Source organism: Amblyomma mixtum, chromosome 6, assembly GCF_055824585.1.
Source record: "Amblyomma mixtum isolate Tamu chromosome 6, ASM5582458v1, whole genome shotgun sequence".
Taxonomy (NCBI): Eukaryota; Metazoa; Arthropoda; class Arachnida; order Ixodida; family Ixodidae; genus Amblyomma; species Amblyomma mixtum.
In genome coordinates, this window is record NC_143017.1 from 134,318,414 (window position 1) to 134,343,627 (window position 25,214).

General features: G+C 42.9%; 1 protein-coding gene across 1 annotated transcript in view; it reads right to left on the reverse strand.

Moving 5' to 3' along the window:
• Positions 1 to 1,383: 1,383 nt before the first annotated feature.
• LOC149340452 (colorectal mutant cancer protein) overlaps positions 1,384 to 25,214 on the reverse strand; it is a 38,106-nt gene continuing 14,275 nt past the window's right edge. Inside the window, exons 10-16 of the mRNA XM_089549227.1 lie at positions 23,382 to 23,604; positions 22,071 to 22,251; positions 20,765 to 20,993; positions 15,737 to 15,910; positions 14,207 to 14,376; positions 12,367 to 12,469; positions 1,384 to 10,472 (exon numbers count right to left, since the gene is read on the reverse strand). Of these exons, the coding sequence (XP_089405353.1) occupies positions 10,383 to 10,472; positions 12,367 to 12,469; positions 14,207 to 14,376; positions 15,737 to 15,910; positions 20,765 to 20,993; positions 22,071 to 22,251; positions 23,382 to 23,604 (1,170 nt within the window). The 3' untranslated portion in view covers positions 1,384 to 10,382. The remainder of the gene's footprint in view (positions 10,473 to 12,366; positions 12,470 to 14,206; positions 14,377 to 15,736; positions 15,911 to 20,764; positions 20,994 to 22,070; positions 22,252 to 23,381; positions 23,605 to 25,214) is intronic.

Here is a 25,214-nt window from a genome sequence, read left to right on the forward strand (position 1 = left end):
CTCAGCTGATAAGTATTTATGGCGAGAGCATGCGCACACCCACAGGCACTTGCATGATCAAGTCACAGTTTTATCCTCTCCCGAGGTGTAGTGCATGTACTATCAACAACAAATGAAAGGTGATCAAGACGACTGAAACACAAACAGCAAAATGAGAAGTTGGGGAAAGATCAATACTAGCCCAGGTTAATTTGGTTTAGAAGGCATGATGACTGTCCTTTAAAAGTATTAATCAACCTCGCTTGTATTTGAATTTAAATTCATTAGTTCTTTGAGACATACATTGGTTCTTTGAGACACACATTCATTAGTTCTTTGAGACAGACATACCTTTCCAGGTAGATATGCTTTTGTGTTGGCATTACAGTCCTCTTGTTAGAGTATCATTTGTTGCCGATAATACCGATGCATGGCGTTTTCTCTCTCTCTCTCTCTATATATATATATAGAAAGAGGTCCAGTAATGGTATTTAGTCGTGTGACATTCTGGCTTGCTGAAACACTGCATCTAACTGAAACTTCTGGAAATTTAAGTGTGAACCCCAGCACATGCAGTATGGATACCTTGGCAGCTAAGGTGAAAAAGGTATTTTATTTGCATTGGTCTAATATGCTTCTGTATTAACAGAATGAGCAGTGTAGTTGTATAAACAGCTACTTTGTCAGGCAAATAATCGACGTGTTTTTGTGACCGAATCGTCTTACACAGAATGGCCTCGTCTTATACAGAAATGCGCAATGGATGCAACAGCTATTTTGGCTCTGAAAGTGTAGACTCCCCAAATTTTCGCAAAAGTTTTGGAGAAAATAGTGTTCATTACATGGCTTAACACAGCATGTCACCTATAACAGGCCAATAATGCAATAATAATGACCTTTCCTCATAGCACTTTCAGTTGTTGCATTAATCAAAAGCCCATTGACAGACTGCACTGCTGGCCCCACATGAGGGCGCTGGCTATATGATTATGCACTGCATGAATTACTTCCATTGTCAGAAGTAAACTGTTAGTTTTTATGCCAAAGTGCGCTCTAAACGCACACAATACAATTTTTTTCTTTCTTGCCAGCTTTATTACGTTTTATGCATTCACTTCTGCATTATATTTGCATTTAAAAACTGGGCGATTTGCAGGCTATGCAAATATAAAAACTGGGCTATTTGCATTTAAAAACTGGGCTAACCTGCCGTTTAAATGCTTGGTCCTCTTTGACATTGTTTTAAATTTCTTCATGACAGGCAAACTAGTCCATAAACTGACTGCCATTATGCAGGTCTTTGATCACATCCACCAGAATTCGAAAGCATGAACTTGTTTAAATTGCACGATACACGTATTCACTGCTTCAAAGAATAAGCATATGTTTGCAGCAACACTGATATTTGCAAGTTAAAATGCTGACTTTATTGAAACAAACTTGAAAAGACATTTTCACTGGTACTATGTTGCAAGGTGAGCAGAACATACAAAATGCAAACAACACAATTATGTAATACCTTGTAAAGTAGGCACATTTAGTTGCAGAATAAAAAAGGAGACGAGATCTGATGCATGCCCTGCCTAGAACAAACAGTTGTAAAAGCTCTGAACTGTGCATCCTTACAAATGCATTTGGTCGTATGTACACAGGACACATTTGGTCAAACAAGCCTTCAACTGTAATGTAAACCTACTTGGCATCGTTTTACGAATTATAACTACAAACTTGCAGATTTAGCTGCCACCTGTTCTGTACTGACTAAAGTTCCTCTACAATTTGGCACGAAAGAGTATAAGATTCAGAGTCCACGTAAAACTCAAGACTGCATGCGTGATATGTATTAAAATACAGAGGAACTGTCATTTGTACACAAGCATGAATGACAACTTAAAATTATAAAATAAGGACCAAAACACAGAAACATGGCAGTGAGGGAAAATGAGAGGTACTGGAAAGCAGCACTGTAGCACTTCCATCCATCTAGACAAACAGGAGAGTACTAGTCCTAGGAAATAATAAAATGAACACATTGTTGATATGGTGCATCTGTAGTCACATATCTTGCCATTAGCACCGGATGTCACCAGACTTATGACCCAATAACTAATATAACCTCTCATAGAGGTGCATAGATAATTGCTGTAGATTATGCTGCATCTGTCACATACAGTCACGCTTATTGTATATAGACAGAACACATACACTGTCAGTATGCAACTACAAAAGTTGTCTATAATGCATAACGCATGCATTGTTTCATAATATGGTCATCCTTTTTCAAAACGCAGGTCATCAAAAACATTTTGTAAGAATGTAGTATACATGTATCAACACTACAAAGACTGTGTCAGCAAATCCTTTAGAGATTCCTAATACTTGTAAACTCCCTCTTGGGTATGTATATATATTGTGTTGCTAAGAGTGAGACTGCATGGGAAGCCAAGCATCAATGCAACAAAAGAGGAGGAATTATGACAAATCATGTTGAACAAACACCACTGCAGCTAATTAATTCGCTCCTACCTTCATATGCACAGAAAAAGGGTAGGTGAAGACTTCGCTCGGAAGATAACAAGCTACAGAATATGCTTCAACAAAGTTTTTTCCTGAGGTGAGTGATGTGCATGGCATAGGAAAAGGTAACCTCCACGGGATGTTCGGACAAAATGCTGCAACAGCCCATACGAGGAACTGCTCTAAATACATAGCAAAGCAATGCCTTCAACATTACAACAAGAAGCAGAGTACAAACGTGCATGAAATCAAAAGCAATGCACCACTGAGCCGTAAAGTGCATACTAGATTGTGCAATCATTATGTGGCTGCACAGGTAATCACCCTGCTGCACGTAATTACATGTAACTAGTTGTGGAAACAGTAAATGTGCAAACGAAAAAGGAAATAATGCTTTAAGTACTGCACTATGCAGAGTCCAACAATATAAAAATGACAAGACATGAACAAAAACCAAAGGGCAAATTTAGGCTTGTTGCCTCCTTACCCACTATTACTTAAAATACCATGTTTTGACTCGGAGCTATACATGCTTCACACTAGAAATCGCTTTAGCAGAGACAGCACTGTATTCCTTCACATCCAAGACAATAATGTAGATGATTTGATTAACATTTAAAAGAGTGATGAATTTCAGCGTTTTGTGCTGCACCCAGCATAAGGCACAAAAAAAACTAATCCACTATGAGAAGTGGTATGTAAGTCTCGTCAGGAAGTAACAAATTTGATCTAGAGCTCATTTCTGCAAATGTCACATAAAGGTAGGGTGAACGTTAACTTATCAAATTTACTGACCCTTTATTGTTGCAGTACTGAGCAATAATGCCGACAACAATAAAGTACTGGTAGTGAATGATCCTGCGACTATGTTGACAAGTACCACTGTTTTAAAGGAGTAGAAACATAAAATTTTCAGGCTTTTTTTTTTTCTCTTGCTGATAACATTGCACGGGGCTTTAAGAATGACAGCACTACAGAAGGTATGCCCCAGGATGTTTGAAAAAATTTATCATACCACTGTCTTGTGTGAGACTCCTGTTTTGTTTTTTTGAGCTGTGATGTTGAACGCCAATACACAAAACCGAAAGACACAATCGCTGCTCCATTGTCTTCTGCGAGTCAAAGAACTGCAACAAATCATATGCACTCACTGCAACTGACATAGCAGCCAATGTGTCCCTGTTCTGTGAATACAACTGACTTGCAGTGTTTTTGTGTATCCTCTTTCTATGTTGCAGCCTGCAATAACTTAAAGCACAGTGGACCATTTCATGTCCAGTTCTGTCATTTCCAAGGCTAAGCACTTCATTAACAGCACACATAAAAAATAAAAAGAAAACAGAACCTCTAAATTTGAAGACCCAGTCCTTTAGACACCACTGAAATCTGCGCTCTGCTGAATGCAGTAACCTTATAATCCTTAGCACAACATTCATACGCATGTGGCGATACACACTGGAGGTAGCCTGTATTTTAAAGTATGTATGTTAATGAGGCACCGGAAAATTCTAATATTTCATACTAACTGCACAGACTAGATACATGGTCTGCAGCACCAAAGGTCAGAGATTAACAAGGGCTGCCAGAGGATATGAGATTCAAATGAGAAGGCAAGCTGGAAAACGATGAAATACTGCCTGCTAGGGACATCATTAGAAGTACAGCGAACTGAAAATTAATGCAGGGACCAACATTTTTAGCGAGACACGTTATGCTCGCAGCCTGCTGGCAGGCAAAAGTAAATACAGATCATTGTGTGTATCAAAAGATAACCAACAAAAAATGCACTACTCATCATGATGACCACATACACATTTGATGCATAGATTTATAGGTGCTGCCTTGCATAGGAACAGCCCCAAAGCCAATCAGAAATGATAAAGTCCTGAACAAATATGACGTATGCTCAAGACACACATCATAATTTTGTACTCAACAACTTTCATGACCACAAGAAAGGTGGGCGAATAACAAAACCAAAATGTAAAACTGAAGCCAGTCAGACAACTACTGACTTGTGTGGGAAATCATAGGGTCAAAATCTGCACGACCAAACTGTTAGCCCTCTACAAACACTTGAAAATGACTAAACTCACAGCAAAACATATGAACAAACAAGCACAGATTAAAAAAATAAAACGACGCTTTGCCAGCTTGGAAGTACTCGACTGAAAAATCTGCCAAACTGCCTAACATGGCTGCTGAATAAAAAAAAAAGCAATGCCATACAAGCAAAAAATGCTGTGTACACTTGATGAGTAAATAGTTCAGTATAACAACGATGCTTCTTTAAACCCAATTGCAACTCCCATTTGTATTATTGTTTTGTGCAAGAAAAAAACATGCAGTACGCTACAATCCCACTTAGTACTATTAACAACAGCTGTAATACAATAAATTTTAATGCCCTACACAACTCTCAGGTTAAAAGGGACATCACAACAGAGGATTGCAGATCAGTTATGGTTACCAGTGGGCTTTCAGAAACAGGATAGTTCATTTCTGCATGTGCAGCTTGCATGGAATCTAACCTAACATAGTCCTACAGACAATCACAAACACCACCAACATTCGGCACACTGTACATGAATCATCATATTTAAAAAAAGAGACTACGTTGTGAACTACTTAACTGAATAAAAATAACATGGACAAATTTAAAACTTGCGGTATAATGGCAATTAAAATTGTGTCACCAGGACCACATGCATGCAGCACTCACTGCAGTTGTCATTGCCTTCTCAAAAGCTTTCAGTCAAAATGAAGCATGACATTATGCAAAAAAAAAGGGGGGGGGGTACCAACAGGTATTCTGTAGCCACTACTAATCTTTTGACCAGCAAGACGTGTCAGAGCAAAATGCAAGTGAAACCACAGAACAATCATGCAAATGCCCAAAGATCCATTTGCAGAAATGCAAAATGCAAATACCAAGCCCATACATTCTGCACACACATTTCCTGCAATTAACTAAAGCTTCTCTGTTTCATTGTACCCTGGTAAATCTGAAGTTTCTAAAGGCCACTCCCACAATCTTGAATGGTGCTATTAGTAGACCGATTTCACCGTGCTCACTTCACACGTGCACAGTTTTTTTGGCAGCCACGATACCTACACTTCTGCTGTTAAGCTTGAACGGACACTAAAGGGGAACGCTAAGCTCAGCTGGATTGAGAGATTAGTGTCTCAAGATTAAGAAAATGTCATTTTTACCAACAACTGTGCTCAAGAAGCCAGAAAGTAGTAAAGATGATGAACTCTGGCAATGCCCCAGGAGAGTTTCGGCAGCTGTGCCTTATTAAAGGGATACTGAAGCAAAATCTGAAAATTAAACAAAAACGCTGAAAATAGATTCTCGGAATGTGATTACACTGAAATCTAGTCATCACTACGCATATTTTTCAGCGGATGGTTTTATTTTCGATGTTTCATGAGTGCGCGCCAGGCCCTCCCGGCCGGCGCGAGGTGAAGAGCGTGACGTCATGGCACCCTCCCGCGGCGACAAATATGGCGGCGCCCTTCGATGCATGAAACCTCGCTTCGGACTGGTTGTGTCGTTGTCACTGGCTTCTTCAGCGCGTTCACTGGCCATAAACGGGCAACCGGTCTTTCACTTCATCTCCTGTTGCCCATAAAAAAACTTAGGAGAAGTAAATTTGCTTAATTTTTTATTTAGAGTGACGATTCTGTCCCCTTTAGACTAAGAGGGGTGTCGGTTTGTTGACAACAATGCTTCCCCTCCTAACCATCAGATGGCGCCACCAGTCTGAACATCGTCGCGCTTCTGTTTTAAAAGTGAGAATGTTAGAAATGGCGTAAGGTCCGGAAAAAGTAGCTGCATTTAGCGGACGTAAGCGTGCATACGGTTATGGTATGTAGACAGCATCGATTAACATTTTGACATATCTGTGTACGCCGTGAGCAGACGACAGACATGGAAAAGCCGCGAGTAGCGATGGCAATCGTGCTTCTGCGAGAACGGTGGGCACGCGGGTGTAATGACGTCTAGTCGCAGCTTCCAAAGGCGGCCACCAGGTGCAACGATACGGCAATAAATCGCAAAAAAAAGCGTGTTATCCGCCTTTTTCGCTAAAATGCTTGTCATATTTATCAATTTTAGCAGTCAAGCTCTCGTTTACATGCAAAAGATCAGCTCCAAAAGTTTGGTTCAGTATCCCTTTAAGTGAATTTTCCGCTGCCCCTACTGCCTTGTGACTTTCACATGCAACATTATTTAGATGGGAATGAGATGTACCGTTCAAAACAGAAAATCAGTTCTAAGAGTGCTGTTGAGATATGAGAATGCGAAGCATCGTTTTCCTCTGCATGCTACCCAGTTAGCCTCTGTGATGCCATCATGTGCTTTTTAGAAGTGCAAGCTAGGCACAAGCTCTCAGGTCCATTCGCACTCTTTCTGAATGCTGAGGCTGCTATCAGTGTACAGAACAGTAAAGCGGGCTTCATGACAATCAGTCCGGTGGCATTCCCTAATGATAATTACCGCAAAAAAAAAAAAAGGGGGCAAGCAATTGTCAGAAAAATCTTTTGTTGGTGTTCGTTTTCTTCAATAGCCTGAGAGAGAGTCACTGTTTTGTCGATGTTACCAGGGGAAAGACATCACAAAAATGACATCATCTGTCTTTTGTGATGGAGTGGATTCGTGATTTTCTCAACAATGCAGTCATCTATTCATATGAAAAAAAATACTGGCACTGTTCTTAAAGCATAATCCATTAGTCTAGCAAACCTTTCTGTCTTCAGTGATTTCACTTTTAACGTTCCTTCGCAGCAACCATCAGACAAGTACGCAATCTAGCGACATTGTAGTTTATAATGGAGGGTTTTCGCTTGTCAATGTTTTTTTTTTTTTACATACTCAGAGGATAGCATTTGAAACAGTGCACTTTAGAAAATGAACACTATACTTAGATTTGGCAATAAGATCAAGAAAAAGACGTCTTGAGAAAAAACAGCGCTTGTAGACAAAGGACCAGAACGAGAAGGACACATAAGTGCGCTCAACCAACTCGCCCAGCAACACACCTTGCTCAAGAAAAAGACATCGGACGTAATGCCTTTATATTAAATTTCAATTTTCAGTGGAAATATATTCACACTTTTAAACAGATTGATCTTGGCTGGGCAAGGAACCGTACCCTACAAATCTGCATTTCTAAGCATAACTAGATGCTTCACTGCACCTTTCCTCTCAATCTTCTCCTCCAGTATTGCTGCCATATAACATCCATTAAGAACTACAATTACTAATATCCTCCGCAGCAGCAGTGGTGTAGTGAAGCTTCGGTGAAATCGGTCTACTAACTAAAGAAAGGGTCATGCGGTGTTAAGTTAAGTAGCCGTGACAAGCCATTCTAGTGACTAGGTACCCAAGGTACGCAATGAACAGGCTTGACCAAGGCACAGCTGTACTTCCTTCTTTGCACAGCTCTCAATGACACTGATTGCGCTAAGCGGTTGTGAAATTCAATGCAGACTGGTCCCACACTGTCGGAACACAAAATGGTGGAGGCTAGGTCAAAATGTAATTCGGGCTGGACTAAGCACCCTGGGTACCCTGACTAATCTGCATTTGATGCAGTAAATGCCTTTGGAAAAAATACAAACATATCTAAGAAAAAAAAAATGAGGTACAAACAGGTCACTGAACACTACTACCACTTCAACACTTGAACCATGGGTTGTACATTGCTGACCCCAGTGACAGTGATTGTAGGTAATACCTCAGTCAGGTGGGTAAATTATTCATGTCACTTTAGCAACACTAAAATGTGTACTTCACTTTGTGACATACGAGTTGGCAACATACGCCTGCAAAGTTTGGAATCCTTTCACTAAGAAAGACATTCACAAGCTTGAACAAATACAAAGATCAGCAGTTCGGTTCATATACAATCGCTACCATAACTACCCCATCTAAGTAAATGAGAATCAACAACATCAAGTCCTCAGAGTCCTCGAGAAACCTGGCACGGTTAAAGTTCTTCTTTAAACTCTATTATGGCCAGTTCCGTTTTAACTCTTAGCTACTTGCAACCTTTTATCACCTAGAGTCACAAGACATTACCATGCTCATGAACTGCCTCCGTTATTCGTCCACACAAACGTCTTCAAATATTCTTTCTTTCCTAGGACTATATTCAATTGGAATAATCTGCGATGTGTTTGTATCCGAAAATGTGGCCCCGGCTATTATATGAGCTTCTGACTGTTCATTTTTGTTGCTCATTTGTCACAATTTGTTTTCTGTATTTCCTCCTCTTAATGCTTTTTTCATCATCTGTCAGATCCCTACATTTGGCATTGTGTAATGATGGTCCACTATTCGATTCCTCACTCCTGCCTGGGCCTTTTTTGGCTTGCAGTATTGTACAAAAAAAAATTATAAAATAAAATAAAACATATCACTATATACATAAACTCTCAAGCTAAATCACTTTTGGACTACTAGAAGGCTTTTAGAAGGCTGCCTTTTTTTTTTGCAAAAAAAAAAGTGCTTTTTACAACTTTACTAACAACATAAGATATTACAGGCTGAGACAAGCGTGAAGCATCCAGCACTAAAGCGGGCAAAATGGTGGAAAGTGTTTACATTTAGCAATCTTTTTACCTGCAAAATATACCAATATGTTTTGTAACACGCCAGCACCTTGTTTTGGGGCTGGACATGTTAATGGCACGAAGTGCGCTTGACCAACTAGTAGTTCGAAGGCAAGGGTGCTTTGAAGTGAGTGCCCCCGAAATTTCCCTTGACAGCTTGCAAGAAACGTAAACACTGAGTGACATGTGCTCAATCTGCACTTTCCCATGCCCACCGAATGAGAGGCTCAGCAAATGCATGTATGATAAAACAATACAAAGACATAAAATAGCACATAAACTAACATTGTTCTTTAGGCCACCAAGGCTGAACAGAAAATACAAAAACTGCCCACTGAAAATAACATGGAGTGTGCATTGATGTATGGATTCAAGCTGTACACTTAGGAAAAGCTGCTTTCCTTGGTTTACAAAGCTTGAACCTACCCCAGTAGCTAATCATTGTACTCTATCAAGGTAATTTAAACAGTACGTGATGGCATGCCATACAACTTTAATATGCAATGCCTTTGTATGTGCTTGCCATTACTAACACCGTTACAAAGGACACTATGTAGAAACAGAACCCAAAACACACAGGTGCCTCGGTATCAGTGCTGAATGTGTGCGGGTAGCAAATAAAGAATGGCATCTACTGCTGCTGTCTTCAAGTTCCATAGCGTGCGTATTTGGAGTAAACTGGTCATGGCAGTACTGATCCCACCATACACACAGTGGTATGAGATTCCAGGCTGCTTACACTGCGTTTAAGCTATAAAATGACCAGCACATCAAGTAGCACATCAAGTAGCACATCAAAGTTGGTTGATATGCTTTACGATTCTGCTTTACCTCTAGTAAAAGCAAAAACACATAACCACAGTCAAACCACTTCCTTGGGCAAACAATTCTTGATTGCTTGCAGCAAGAAGCCCACTCAGTAATGTGTCTATTGTAAATTTTCAGAGCCCTTGCAATCTCACAATCAAGAATGTTTTTTTTACAACACTCACTTTGCTACTCACTCTAGTACCATAACATACCTAGGTTCATGTTTGCGTGAACTCCAAAGAAAAACAAGGTAAAGAGGAACTTCTTCGGGAGTTGCGTGCATATATGTATACAAAGAGCACATTGATATGAGTATACAAAGGAACTGCACACAGCCATACCAGCATGACTAATACAAATGCTACACCACCTTCAACTGAGACTAAATTAACAAGAAGGTATATCAGGACCTCATCAATCAACAAGAACAATCCAGCCTGCAGCACCCAATCTCTGCTCTACAGGGAAGTCTCACTCCCTGAAAGCGGAAGGGCATGACGCAGGCTGGTACCTTCGAGCATCGCTATTCGCTGTTTCAGCATCTGCACCTGCACAAGACCAGAGCAAACCTTTAGGTCTAAAGAAGTACCACAGCATCAGAAAGGTTGTTGACAATTGCATAATGATTGTCCCTAAGTTAGTTTAAAGCAATGTACCAAACACTGTACTTTGTCATACGCACTTCTGATCACAATTTATGCTGGCAGTCGAAGCAACGAGCAGTGATTAAAGTTAGTTGTTTCTGATGCAATACTGAACGAGAAACATGGCAAAAAAACACAGAACTCTACTAAACTTCCACAAACTAATTTTGAATATTATGCCAGGCATGCTTAAGCACCCCAATATGGATAGCTGGAATCATGGTACACAGCAAACTTTATTTAATGACTTTTCGTTCTGGTCGTTAACATCACTTAGGGATATTCTAGATGGCCTCAGTGATGTGATTGGCCCATGTCATTTTGGAGAACATTTGCAGCAGCCAGAACTTCATTTTGGAGCAGCAAAATAAGAATTTGGAGCAGGTGTGCATGTATTTATAAGCAAGCAAGCAATCAGACACACAAATAGGGTATTATTTTTCACAAATAAATTTTCAAATTAAAAGCTGTAAAAGACATGTTGGTGGGGCCTGTGCAGGTAGATTTCAATTAGACTGTGTGTTAAGGTGGACATTAGAACACAATTAAAAAACAAACATTTAATTATAATGAACTTATTTGCTTACATTATTTACACATAAAATTATATTGTGGTATTGGAGGCTATCCAGCTCGAAGGCAAGCATTGTTTTTTAAATTTATGGATTGTTATAGCACCAAAAGATGAGGCAGGTTCTCGTGCGAGTGTTACACGCATGCACACCCACATTCAGGATGTTTCAATGAAACCTGGTCGTAATATTTAAATATAAGTTGGGACTTTTACTGCATAGTAATAGTACTGATAGCAGACACAAGAAAACTGGCAACTTTTGTCACTTAGTAAAATGTATAACTAAACTGTTATAGTTAACTTATTACTACATAATTAGGCACCTGGTTGTAATGAGAGAGTTGTAGGTGGTTGTTGGAAACAACCATATCAGTTTCTTGATCATTTTGAAAACGCTGTATGCTCAATGCTGCGGCGCAGCAAATGATGGCCGTGCTGGTGTGTCAAACCGAAACCGCCACCACTGGAGCACATGCAGCCACACCCCCAAGCACATGTCACTTGGTGGTGCACATGTTAAGTGACACTCTCTACTCGCTGGAGAGCCACAGCAGCGATCATAGCAGCCTGGGCAGGACAGTGATGACTGTGAGCACTGTCAAGTGATGCCTGAGGGTGGCTGTAGCTTCGTGCATGCCACACGAACATAGTTTCGTTTTGACGCACCAGGATGGCCACAATTTGTTGTGCCACAGAGTTGAGCATAAAAGTGCTCCCGAAATTTAAAAAAAAACAATGAAATCATTCAGCTCTATTGTTAACAACCAGCAACAACTCTAATTACAAAACTGGTGCCGTTAGTTAATTTTTTTTTTGCGGCCCGTGAATCTCTGGCCTGTCCTCGACGGCATGCTTCAGGCCTGTTCCGCTTTTCCTTTCAATGACACACCTGCGTGATGATAATGAATGCTGTCAATACGGCACCCGACCGCATACTAATGGCCCAGTGAAGATGTGCATGCAAAATTGTAGTGACCACCAGCGCACACGCGAGCCGCATTGTTATTGCGAACTGTTCTCCACACGCTGCCCGAGAACCCAGTTTCCTTTTCTAACTATGACTTTTGGCGCAAGCTTGGTGCAGATTACTCAGATTTTGCCATAACTTAGCAGTATGTAGCAGGGTTGGCAGTTTGGGGCAGCAATCACATCACTGTGGCCCCACTTTTCGAGACTTGAAAATACAAAGCATGCGGCATATGCAGAGATTGCATGAACACCAACCTGCGAATTATGTCTTTCTGACATGGCAGCCATCTGAAGTTCTGCTCTCCTCAGCTTGGCCATATTCTTCTTCTTCATTTTTTCAAAAGCTGACACTAGAGCACTGCAAGTGCAAGAACAGAATGGATTAAAAGGTTAGAAGTTGCAAGCACACATAAAGCACTTCTGCCCCCCCCCCCCCAGCATGACAACTGTTGTGAAGCTGAGGCAACATTGCACACAAATATATAAAAAAGAGGTAAGAAGGTAATTTATGAACACATAATACAAAAACATCTGCTGTGACAAAAACTCTGAATAGTTGTGTTGCTACCCTTATAGCTGTCACTTAGCTTGAACTGTGATGTTTTCTAGAGTCAGTGTACAAAATCACAAAACATTTTCGAAGAAAAGGGCACAAAATAAGCGCTGCTAGTTTCAAGCCAGCCAGAGAGTCAATGAATGTGTTCATTACAACCACTACATATGAAGGTAATGATCTTAGCACATTTCCAGCCGGAGTCCCCTGAGAATAGCAACAATACAGCAGTTGATTACTATACAACAAAGGTAGTTAATGACTGAGTTCAGTTGAGGTACTGCTGAGAGTGCCCATGTATGAACACACAGCCTGTGATGACTTGTCACTTTCGCATCAGAAGATAGGGCACTGTAAATGTGTAAAAGGGCCAACAGTTTTTCTTCTTCACAGGCTTCCAATGTCAAAAACTAGGGTGCACACTACACCATAAGTCATGTGGCAGTTAGTGGGGGGGAAGGGTCTTCAAAAAAAAATTTTATAAATGACCTCCCAATTATGAAGTCTTCAGGGAACATACATTATATTTTAAAGGCAAAAGTCAAAAAACACACAGGAAACACTCAAGCCTGGCAAAACAATCCACAGAGTGCTGTGTCCCGCCTGTGCTCGCCTGTGCTCCTTGTCGCCGTTTGTCCTGTGGTTTGTCCCATTTGTCCTCGCAGTTTGTCCTCCCAGTGTTGACTGTTCACCCATTTTTCCCCTTCCCTATTCCTCATTGCCTCTTTATCACCGTTCCTTTTTAAGCGGTCCCGGGGTTCACACCCAGCTTTCCTTCATTTCTTTAAGTGCAAGGGCACTTTGCTGCATGCCCAAGGCCTTCGAAAAGTTGGCTTCTTCTCGCAGCTTGAGCCATCTCAAAGAGCATCATTTTATTGTGTTTGATATCCCGCTGCCTTCGAGTCTTAGCACTGCAATTATACCAGTACAGGTCTCTTGCTCTGAGATGTCACAGACTGTGCATGTGCCGCAATGCCATCATTCCACAAGAATTATGTTGCCATAGCCAGACACTTTTTACTATAACCTTCTTTGTTAAATATCCCTTTGTTACAAACGAAAAATAATCAGTCTATGGAAGGCAAAATGAGACCACAGCTTCACTTTACTACATAGCCGTATTTTTACTAGATTCGAGGTTACTACGATGGGGTTCTACTATACAAACCAAGCATAACTGCTGCAGTTTCTAGAAAAGATATTTACTAATGTCATGTGAGAAAACCACAGTGGGTATAAGTTTGTGGTAAAACTTGGGTGCTGCAATCTGCTAAATGCCTGGTAATCAAGGCTAAGGGTTCTTCAAAACGTACCTGTGTATCTAACTACACAGACAAGCACCAACTGCAGCATTGAAATCAGGATTAAAAACTCTTCAAAAGATATTTTTGTGCATTAACTAAACAGACAAGCATTACACCAGAATTTAAAAAGTGGTCTTACGATTAGGTTTAAAAAAAAAATGGGCCCACACAAATGTCCGGAAACGAGAAAGCTTGTCTATTGGCTGTCTTACAACTGTTAGGAAAAAAGAAAGCTTGCCTATTGGCTCTCTTGAGGTCATTGACGAACTCTGCTGACTGCTGGGAGCGAAGTTCTGCGTTCTTGGTGATCTTCTCTAGAGTGCCAACGAGTTCATCGATGCGTGCCTTGAGGCGTTTCTCCCGCTTCTGGGACTCTGCTAGCTCCTGAACTTCAGGACTGGTGTCATCCTGAAAGAGTAATACGTCAGACCCCACCCCCATTTATGTTTTATTACAAGATGCAGGTTTCGAACTATAGTACCAGCAATATCTGTGCCGGTCTCTCCGAGAGGCTTCTCTCCTACTACAGCGGCCCTTATCGTGTGATGCACCTAGTGACTGACATCAACTACGAAATTGCTCCTCATGCATCCTCGTCATCGTTCTCTTCCCTTGTCATCGACGTTGTTCAAGTAGGCCAGCTTAAGCCCTGCCACATCGTTCACACGTCGGTGCCCTAACGCCGGGCATAGTAAGGAAAGAGTTAGGCTTGAAAGCAGCAGTGGCTCACACCATAGAGTTTCTTACTATTACCTAGAGGGAAAGCTGGCAGCCCGTCTATGGGAGTTTGCATGGCGACCCCTCGAGACCACTTCAGCCACCATGGGCGCTCAAAGCATCATGGGGCGGTGAGCTACTTGTTGCGGAACTGCAACTTTTGGCCAAAAAATAATAGAAAAATAAAGCTGTTTGATAAATACAAACGTCCTAACATTCAATATCTGGTCTAATGATTGCAACAAACGAGCAGAAAAGCATTTAAGTGCAAAGTTTGCCCAAAATAAGAGACAACTCGCTCTCCTATTGGCCAAGTGATGAACACTATAAAAACTAATATTTCGTTATTAACAGACGCACTTTCAAAAGTAAATATGTTTTCAAAAAAAAAATATTGTTGCTTAAACATTATAAGAGGTTTTTAATGGCATTTCAGAAAAGTGATACCTTTTATTGGCGTCGTGTGTCGTCGCGTTTTCACTACTATTAGTTTTGCACACTGCGTTCGCGCCAAAGTCGTCTGCACATACACGAACAGCGTTTTCGGAATGAAACGTCTTAGTAGTGCCACTCCGTGCTCCCCAAAAACTACGGCTGTCCCGCAACAAGTAGCTCACCGCCCCATGATGCTTTGGGCGTCCATGGTGGCTGAAGTGCAGCGCCGCCAGCTTTCCCTCTAGGTAATAGTAAGAAACTCTATGGCTCACACTGCTCAGTTGGAGCCATTGCATTGTGGAACAAAGCAAGCTATGTTTCATGCCAGCGTTGCACTGAAACATGGCGCAGCTAGTGTATTGACCGAGCTGCATCCTTAAATCTAAGCCAACCTTCGAGTTATGAATCCATAGTGTCTGCAAGACAATTGGCTCAAATTCGAGTGAATATGGTAAATCAAAAGAAATGGCGCCTAGCGATACGAATGTCCGCTGAGTAGTTCCCAATGCCAAGGTGAGCCTGAGAGTGCATTCGTCTCAAAGAGCTCTGGTCACTTGCTCGGAGAAGCATACTACAGGCAGCAGGGAATGTCAGTACAGCACATCACAGCACTTACCAGTCTCAGTGGGGGCTGCTGTTGTGGCCGCGCGTCAGCCAACTGTGCCCTCAGATGCTCGATGGAGACCATGTAGGCCTGCTCACGAGCCTCCCAGCTGCCTGCACGCAGCTCCAGAGCAGCCTTCTCCTTCTCCAGCAGGTAGTTCTGGGCCTTCAACTCGGCCTTCTCCTCCTGTGGGGCAGCGGCGGCACCAGGCTCATACCAAACAATGATAAAAAACAAAACAAACACAAGTACTATCGGACTGAACTGAAATGTGAAGATGCATATGCAGCATCTCTCTACTGCACGGGGAGATATTCCTTTGCAACTGGTAGACGTACATATACTTTACTGAAGGATCACATTAGTTGTACAGTCAAATCTCGATATAACGAATCACGCGGGACCGCTAAAAATCGTTCGTTATTTTGAAATATCGTTGTAATGAAAAACTCGCGGTTACAAGCCCGTGGTGAAACCTAGGAATGAAAATGACATACCATGGCAGAAGACACGTGTGCAGACAAGCAAACTCTCAAATGCAAATGTTACACTCACTTCAGAGCTGCTTTATTTGAAAAAATCGGTGATTTTCTTTTGGCGTGTGCAGCTCACATGACCAATGAGGAATGCCTCTACACATTCCACTTTGCGCGGACTTTGTTCATGTGCATTAAAGCATCAGAGTTCGATATGATCTCATCTTCAGTGTTCGGTGACCCACAGTAGTCTTCCTTTGGTTCATCGTCGTCACTGGAGACATCGCGAACGCTGTTGACGATCTCCTCAGTTGTCAAGTCCGCTGACATTAACGCTGCGCTGTCACTCTCCACGTAGTCGTCGAAGGAAGAGGCGGCGGGCAGCAGTTCTGCAACCTCGATCCACAGGTCTCCCGGGCTGCTGTCTATTACCTCCAGGTCGTCTTCAAGCTGCACAGGCACTTTGACAAGACCCGCTTTTCGCCAGCAGTTGCTTATGGTGGACGCCTTCACGTTCCACCAAGCTCCTGTAAGCATATCCGCTGCCTGACGAATGTTGATAGCAGTTGGCTGCTTTAGGCGGAGGTTGATAATCAACCGCTGCACAAGGCGCTTACGGAATTCCGCCTTCACACTCTTTATAATGCCTTGATCCAGCGGTTGCAGCAAAGATGTGTTGTTTGGCGGCAGAAACTCTAGGCAAACGTGCATCAAGCGAACATTAACAATGTTAGCGGAGCAGTTGTTGACAACCAAAAGAATTTTTCGGCCACCCCTCCTCATCTGGTCGTCGAGTTTGATCAGCCACTCAGAAAACAATTCTCTGGTCACCCAGGCCCGCTTGTTCACACGATAGTCATATGGTGACGACATGACGTTCTTCATGCAGCGAGGCTTCGCATACTTGCCAATGACCAGCGGTTTAATTTTCTTCGTGCCTGTTGCATTGCAGCAGAGCAGGACCGTCCCGCGAAGATGCGACTTCTTCCCTCCTTTGCACTGCTGTCCATTGAAGTGCATCGTCCGATCTGGCAGTAGCTGGTAAAAACACGCGGTCTCATCTGCATTGAAAATATCGTCTTCAGCATACGATTCGGCTACCTCTCAGAAACGATCATTTCGGCAGGAATCCGCGCCTTCTCTGTCAGCAGCCTTTTCTTCACCTGACACTACCTGCCAAGTTATTCCACTTCTTTGACAGAAATGAAAAAACCAACCTGCACTTGCGTCGAACCCAGTTACTTCAAGTGCATCGGCGAATTCGCGCGCTTTTTGTTGCAGCATTGGGCCAGACACGGGAACGTTTTGCACTCTGGCATCTTTAAACCACGCGAGAACAGCTTGGTCCACATTATGAAAGTTTCCTAGTCGCAGCCGTTTCCTCGTAGGCGTAAGTTGCGACTCTCGGTGAAGTTTGACGATCTTGTCTAGATCTTTCAAAATGGTCGCGACGGTTGATGGAGCAATGCCATGCTGCCTGCAGAGGTCGATTTGTTTTTTCACTGCGTCGATTTCTTGCAATATGTCCACTTTTTCCTGTAGCGAAAACTGCTTTCGCTTCTTCTTGGCGCCGTCGCTAGCTGCATTCATTGTCGGATCTCGCACGAACTTCGCTGGAAGATCACTCACATCAAAAAACTACCTTGCCAGCAAATGTGACTAGCGCGAACGACAGACTGGCCAACAACACACACAACACAAAGAAAAAGAGAAAAAGGCGGCTAGGCCTGCTAGGCTACTGCACTTTAAAGGGACACTGAGGAGAAATTGAAGTTGGCTTGTATCGACAGAATACCAGCTCCTGATTACAAAAACGCCACTCATACTGACAACAAAGCTTTTGTAACATAGAAAAGAGCAAGAACCAAAATACAGGTATCGCCGCCACAGGCCAAACTCGCAAGTACAAGCGTGATGACGTCATAGGACAAAACAGTGTTGCTAGGACCAATGGTTCTAGCAACACTAGGACACGAGAAGCCACGAATCACTGAGGTGCAGCCAATGCATGCGCAAATCTCCTTGACGCCAGACGGCGCCATGTACCCAGCAGCTACACGCGCACCTGCAGCATCGGGACCAATCAGCGCCTGCTCACCAGCGGTAGGCGGGCTCCCGGTATTCCGCTAACGGTAACACGGTATGCTAAAGGTGTCTATTTGCGAGAACTTCGTGGACAACTTTGAGAGTGGGATCCATCGTAACGCTGGCAAAACGCTGGTGCAAACGTAAACAAAGCAACGGTAGCGACAGCCGCAATAGCCGATAGATGCCTTCAATGTGTGGCCGGTGGTAGCTTTCTTTTCGGCTGCTGCTAGGCTGCACTGCTGGCCGCCAGAAATCACGGAGTCTGCGTTACGTCATGTGCACGTCATGTTTCACGTCACTTAGTCCTGTGTCGTCATAAGAGAATCCCAAGTTTGAATCAGAGCAGCAGGAAAAACTTTTTCAACTTCGAATCCAAATTTCTTAGAAATAAATGCATCTTTCGCTGCTGGCCAAGTGGCAACAAAGCCATGAAATGACGAACTATCGGATTTTGCTTTTAAAAAATATTAATAGAGCTCTCCTCACCGTCCCTTTAAACCACAGCTTTGTGGTGGCGCTAGCAGTAGGCTGTATACATGGTGATGATAATGATAGCTACTGCCCTCGGTGCATGTACACAGAATTGGCGGTGTCTGTTTCACGTGAGAGTTGAGGCGCGATTACTTTTTGCCGAATTCGTAATACTGATGTTCCTAGATTATAAAGGAGAAAATAAATTACGTACGTTATTCTGAAGTATGCGTTATACTGAAATTCGTAGCTCTGAAATATTTTACATTGAAAATGATGGCAACCTGGTGAAGATTTTCAAAATATTCGTAAATTTGAAAAATTCGTTAATGTGGGGTTCACAGTAACGAGATTTGACTGTACACAAATAAAGCTGGACGTAATGAACCTCCATGTAGCAAATTCCTCCATATTATGAAGTTTTTCAAGTCCCCTAAGAGCGCCACGTATCAAAGGTTGCAGAGGTTGACCTTGGTACAACGAACTTACTACGCCAAATAATCATTAGCTATTGCTGCTTTACTTGAAATTTGGCTGCAACATGCGAAAATGCCTAAAATATGAACCGTCAATGAAGGAGCATCTATGACCATCATGAGCGAACGCAGTTGACATAATGCACTGAGCTCCAGTGGGATCGATGTCTCTCCAAGGCAAAACACAGCTTTCACATTTGTAGCATCACGTCAAGTGGCATCATAACAGTCCATATTCAAAGACAGTGCCAAACAACTGGATGGAGCAAAGGAGGCATGGGACAAGCACTCGCTCAGTTGTTCGCATGGTTACAGCGCCGACAGCGTAAGCATGGCAGAAGCGAGGACAGCAGAGGGGGCCAGTGATGCAATGCGACGAGCACATTTTGTTTCCTAGGGCAATGGCAGCTGGGCAGACAGACAGAGGGGACATGCAGGATGAGGTTGGTGCTTTTCACTCCCCCACTCTCTCTACTACACCCCTTCACGTGTCATGCGAGCCTGGCGGAGATGGCGGTGGCTGCTACTGCAGGCATGTTATCAATGCGATCGATTCTCCATGCTTCACCGGGGTTTACCATGATGTTTGCTTGGAAATTTCATCTACACTTATTTTTCATACTGCTTTCTGTTCTGCATTGATTTTTGAGCCTTCACGCTAAAACTGCATGTCATAAAAAATTACACTTTTCTCAACTTCATTACATTTAAGTTTAACCGAGCTGTATATAGCTGAAGTAGAAAGCTAATATACTGTGTTTTGTTCATATGCGCTGTTCACAGTACATTCCAGCCTGATAGTACATGGATGAACAGATACACTAATAGAAAAGAAGATGAGGCACCTTCCGATTTATTACAGCAAAATCACGGGAAACAACAGCTGCAAAATCAGTGCTGGCTGAACCTGGATGTGAACTGTTTATCGGGCAAATTTGGGCTTTCAAAACAATGACAAAAGAAATTCAGCAAACAAATAGCTGACCAGCATGCCTACAAGTCATCTAATCAGGATGAAACTGCCTAACAGCTCGTGTGTCCCATTATACATTGTATTTGCTCTGCAGGTACCATCGATGGACACTTAATGTTGCTGGTGCCAAACATATATGAAACCTTATACAGCAAGCACATTTTGTTCCAATACAGAAAGGCAAAACAAAGCAAACGCATCGCCCTGAGAGAGTATAATGTTGTGGCATTGTTTAGAATTGTCATTTGCCTTTATCTTAGAATGTTAGCTGGCAAAAAGGGAGAAATGCAGTTACAAACACTTACGAGGCAAATGTGTGCATTAAAGTTGCCTTGGACCATACAAACAAAAAAAAAAGAAATGCATATGCTTCTGATCTTTGAAATGTAGGACTGTTTGCAGTAAGCTTACTTTGACAGCCATGCATTTTCAGCACGCAGAGGAGAATGTCTGTGACAAAGTTGCCTTTCCACCAAAAAAAAAAAAAATTCATGCGCTCTAAGTTGCCTGAAGTGCACTGTTTCAAATGCAAGTTTGGTTCCTCCAATGCTCTAACCTTGATGGCCATGAGTTCTTGCATGAGTACAGCATTTTCCAGGTCAAGCTTGTGGGCATCCAAGAGGGTAGTGGCACCGCGAGGTTCCACATGCACGCTCTCCAGTTCCAGCAGTGTGGCCCTCACAGCTGCCCGCTCCTCACGCAACTGCACAAGGTGCTCACGCAGTCGCTGCTCCTCCACTTTGGTCAGCTCGCCATCACAGCTACTGGAAGTCGAGCTTGTCGTGCTGAAGGAGGCAAGTGCATGAGAGCAATTCAGTCCAGTGCTCCATGGGAGAAGCTCTGAAGGAGATCATAGGCAGCTCCTGTGATTTGCTGTGTAATGCACACGAATGCACATTCGCATTTCGTGAAACATGCTGTGGAGGCCAGTACCATATTGAGATACTCAAGAGTGTGCACATGGTACAGCTTTCAAGGGAACTGAGAAAAATCAAATCAGGCGACTAGTGGCCATTGTTTCATCAAGTTTGCTTCATCAAGAAAATACACTAGAGCCTGACCGTTATTAACAGTTTTTTTTAGGGACCGTTTGATAATTTGACATTCAGATAATTCAGGCATTTTTTTCTGGCCCCTTTTTCTGTCAGGATTAACAAGGTTTCACTGTAATAAAATGAGAGCTCTCTTTCTGCATGCCTCGTGTCTTCTCTAACAGTGAACAAAAATGATTAATGACTGTGGTAGGAGCGCAGGAACACTTATGCACTTTTGCTTTCTTCGCCCAGCACATTCACACCCAGTCACAGGATTGCAATGGCACTTGACTAAATGACGTGCCCAATGGTGCTTAAATTTATTCCTGAACCATGGGAGCAGGGTAACCAGGCCAAATGCAGTTCATAACAGACATTGGCACTCAGTTGCTTTGGTGGGCTGGATTAGGTACATAATGCAAGTGGTAGGCCTAGCAGTATCACACATCCGTTCTATGCCATGTGCTGGAGACTATGATGAAAGAGCAAGTTCATCAATGTGAGGAGTGCAGGATTGTGCAGACTGAACAAGTGAATGCTGCTCGAAAATGTTACAATGTTCGGCCATGATCATAAAAGAATAAAAAAATTTTGTATTTTTTGATCTTCTAACCCAATGAATAGGGGAAGTGTGAGACCTAACGAACTGAAGAGCAAATACTTCTCACAAACCATCAAAAATTTTCCAACATTCGGGCACCACTAATTTAGATGTTCACCCAGATGCCTATGCAGCCTGCTTACCTCGCTGGAATGAATTCTAACACGCTCAAAAGCAGAGTTACCTCTGTGCATTTCTGTTGCAGGAAGGAAACGGAGAAGCGATACCTAGTGGTGTGGCTGTGCGAGGAGAGGTCTTCCCAGGGACTTGCCGCCACACAGCTGGGCGATGACACAGCCAGGGCACCTCCGCACTGACGGTCGAGCCGATGCAGAACCTGCCGTGCCAACCCCTCAGCCAGCCGGCGCTCCTCCTGAGCACGATGCAGCACCTCCTCCTCTTCCTCAGCTGTGCACAAACAGGCAAAGCAAAATCACTGCATCATCAATGCTATGCTTCAGCGACTGCCAGCATCTAGGAGAGGCTACTAACGCACAGATAGAGTTACACAGCCACAGACGAGATTCATGAGCCTATGCATGCACGCTCAATGTGTGGCAGTTTGTGTTCTGTCTAGATACAACAAAAAATCGATATGAAATTCCTCAGAGCTTACTGCGCCATCTGGTGACAAATCAGGAGCATGTTCAATCTTAATCAGTGCCCGTTCACTGCTGCCAAATTATGCAGCATGTCCCATAAAACAATGTGCTCACATTTTTGCATTTCAGGAAACCTGGATAGCAATGGCAATGAGAGATCTAGACCTGTAACTCTTCACTTTACAGCCTTGCTGTCATAATGCACTGCTGGTTCTTCATGTTAGCTAAATACATAACAATAGGCAATTCAGTCTGTCTTTTCTAGACCTGTAATCTAACTCTGATCCTTTGAACGACTCAAAGTGCTCACTGATTAGCAGCAGTAATAGAAAAGGTTGAGGCATATAATATATAGATGCAACAAAAAGTGCAGCGGAGCAATCACATCGTCAGCACCCTCCCCACTGTATGCATCTGCATGTGCAGAAACCCTGACTCCCACCGCAGTTGCATCAACTACTTGTATGAACTAAAAGCAAAACACGCTAAAACAAAATCTTATTCCCTAATAATATCACCATCATTCTATTAAAAATACATTTCTTCTCGCTAGCAAAAGGAACAAATTTTGTAGTTGCTGCTTTTAAGCACAGCTCCTATGCAACTGCAGCAATATTCAGGTTGCTTTGGTGCTACCAGCGATTACCCTAGAACTGGCAGAACTCCAAGACTGTTGATTACTGTAGCTCTGCCTGAAATATTGGAGGCCATGCAATTAGAAACATACTGGCAAAACTGAGCACATGTTTCGGTAGCTACAAGTAGATCCCTATCGTGACAGCTGCTCCGACACTGCTAACAAGCGCCACAACCACCACTTCCGCCGTCGGCTGTTTCAGCCAATCAGTGAGCACTTCTAGAGATCAGTATCTCAAGTAAAAAAAGTCACAGCCTAGTCCCAGGATCCTGCAGAACTAAAAAGAAACGAGTGCTCACAAGAAGAGCCTGCCCTGCAGCCAGTCGGAGGTCGGCTAGTGTCGGCTAGCGCCAGCAGGGCATCGAATGCCTCCAGGGCCCTGTCGCTGCAGGCCAGGGCCAGCTGCAGCGCTGTCTGGTTAGACTCGTGCTTGCCCAGCAACACACTGAGCCGGTCACATTGGCCTCGGCTTTCCTCCAGCGTCAGCTGCAGCAGGTCGTTCTGGCAGCGCAGGTGCTCCACCTGAATGAAGCATCACATGGTGCAAGTTGCAGACAAAGTGCAAAAACTGCTCGCCAATCTTACGGCCGAGAATGGGTTTAAATGTGAGACATTTTCTCTCCAAGACACCTCCAAGTCTTCTACAGACCAGTCGTGTTCAGCGGAAGGCAGTGGCATATAAGAGAATTTCAATGACATAATCATGGCTGATACAAATTTCGGTACGATACAAATCTGCAAAACTCTCCAGTCAAACTGCACTGTGCATGAAGTGTGGAATTTCAGGTGTTCCCAACAATTTCCCACGTCACTACAGATGATAAAGATGTGAGAGTCATGAGCATGCACAGGAGTGCTAAGCACTGGCCTCACATTGCCAATGCTGCAATTGCCAGTTGCACAGAAAGCACTGTGCAAGTGATAAGTGGCCCGCGAATCACCGATGGTGCAATTGCCATGTGAGCAGTACAAACTGCATGACTAAGTGATTTTGCATGAATGTATTTGCCATGCCTCAACATAAAGATTTTGTTTGTTAGTAATAATACAAATTTCAAGTGATGCAAATATTTTTTTTGCAACCCCCCGATATTCTTTGTGTCACATAGTGGCGAAGGCAGTCCGACAGTCAGGCAGACAGCGAAAAGGATTTCAAAGGAAACTCTTTATTGGGGCTGACTCGTGCTCACAAAGAACTCAATGACTCAGCAACGGTGGCAGTGACAATTGTGCTCGGCAGTCCTCGAACAGAGTGCCTGCCACTCTTGGTTGTGCTCATTTAAAGGTGACAACAAACTTTCAAAGTACGGCGCACAAAGTTACCAAAACAGACTTGAATGGCATAGAATTGGTTTGATATCGGGGTGACCATTCGAAGTAAATTGAGTCTCATCTCGAGTCGCAAAGTGATAAAGCTGTGGTTTGGTGGCCTTCAGCATGAAAAATTAAACATTATAAAGCTTCTTGGCAGTATTATCAAGATTACGCTGCAACTGTTAGCCACCACTGCAACCAAACTACCACAAAAAAAGCCCTCTTGAAAACTTGTACAGAGTTGTCACTGCTGTTGATCACAAGGAACAGAATTTTGAGGTGCTGCTGGGAATTCTATACCTAAAAGAAACTAACACATTCTCTAGATGATCACAGATAATTAACTAAAACAAAATTGTTTTCGTCACTGGTCACACAGGCCTTTGTTGCAATATTAATCAACAAACAGCACCACCGTACTGTTAGCCACAAAGCCCAGTTTACCATCTTTCATGTGAGTTAATCACCCGTAAAAGAGCAAGAATGGCCCAGAGAGCTTGCGCTTGCCTTGCGCTTCTGTAGCTGATGCTTAGAATAGCTTCACAAAGGCCGACTAAGTTGACTAGCGCTTTGCATTCTGATACACTCACCATGCTGCTCTCCTATTTCGACAGTACTACCAGTCTCCATTGAAACTATGTTGCACATAAGTAAAAGTGAAGAACCAGTCACTGCCATTGAAAAATTCACTTGACCCAGAGCAGTTTCCAGATTGGGAAGCGTTGCTATGGGAAGCGTTGTAGAAAAGTTAAAGCCTTTTCTGCGATTTTCTGGCTTATTCAAGCTGATCTTTGCAGAGATTAGATATCTGCAATCTT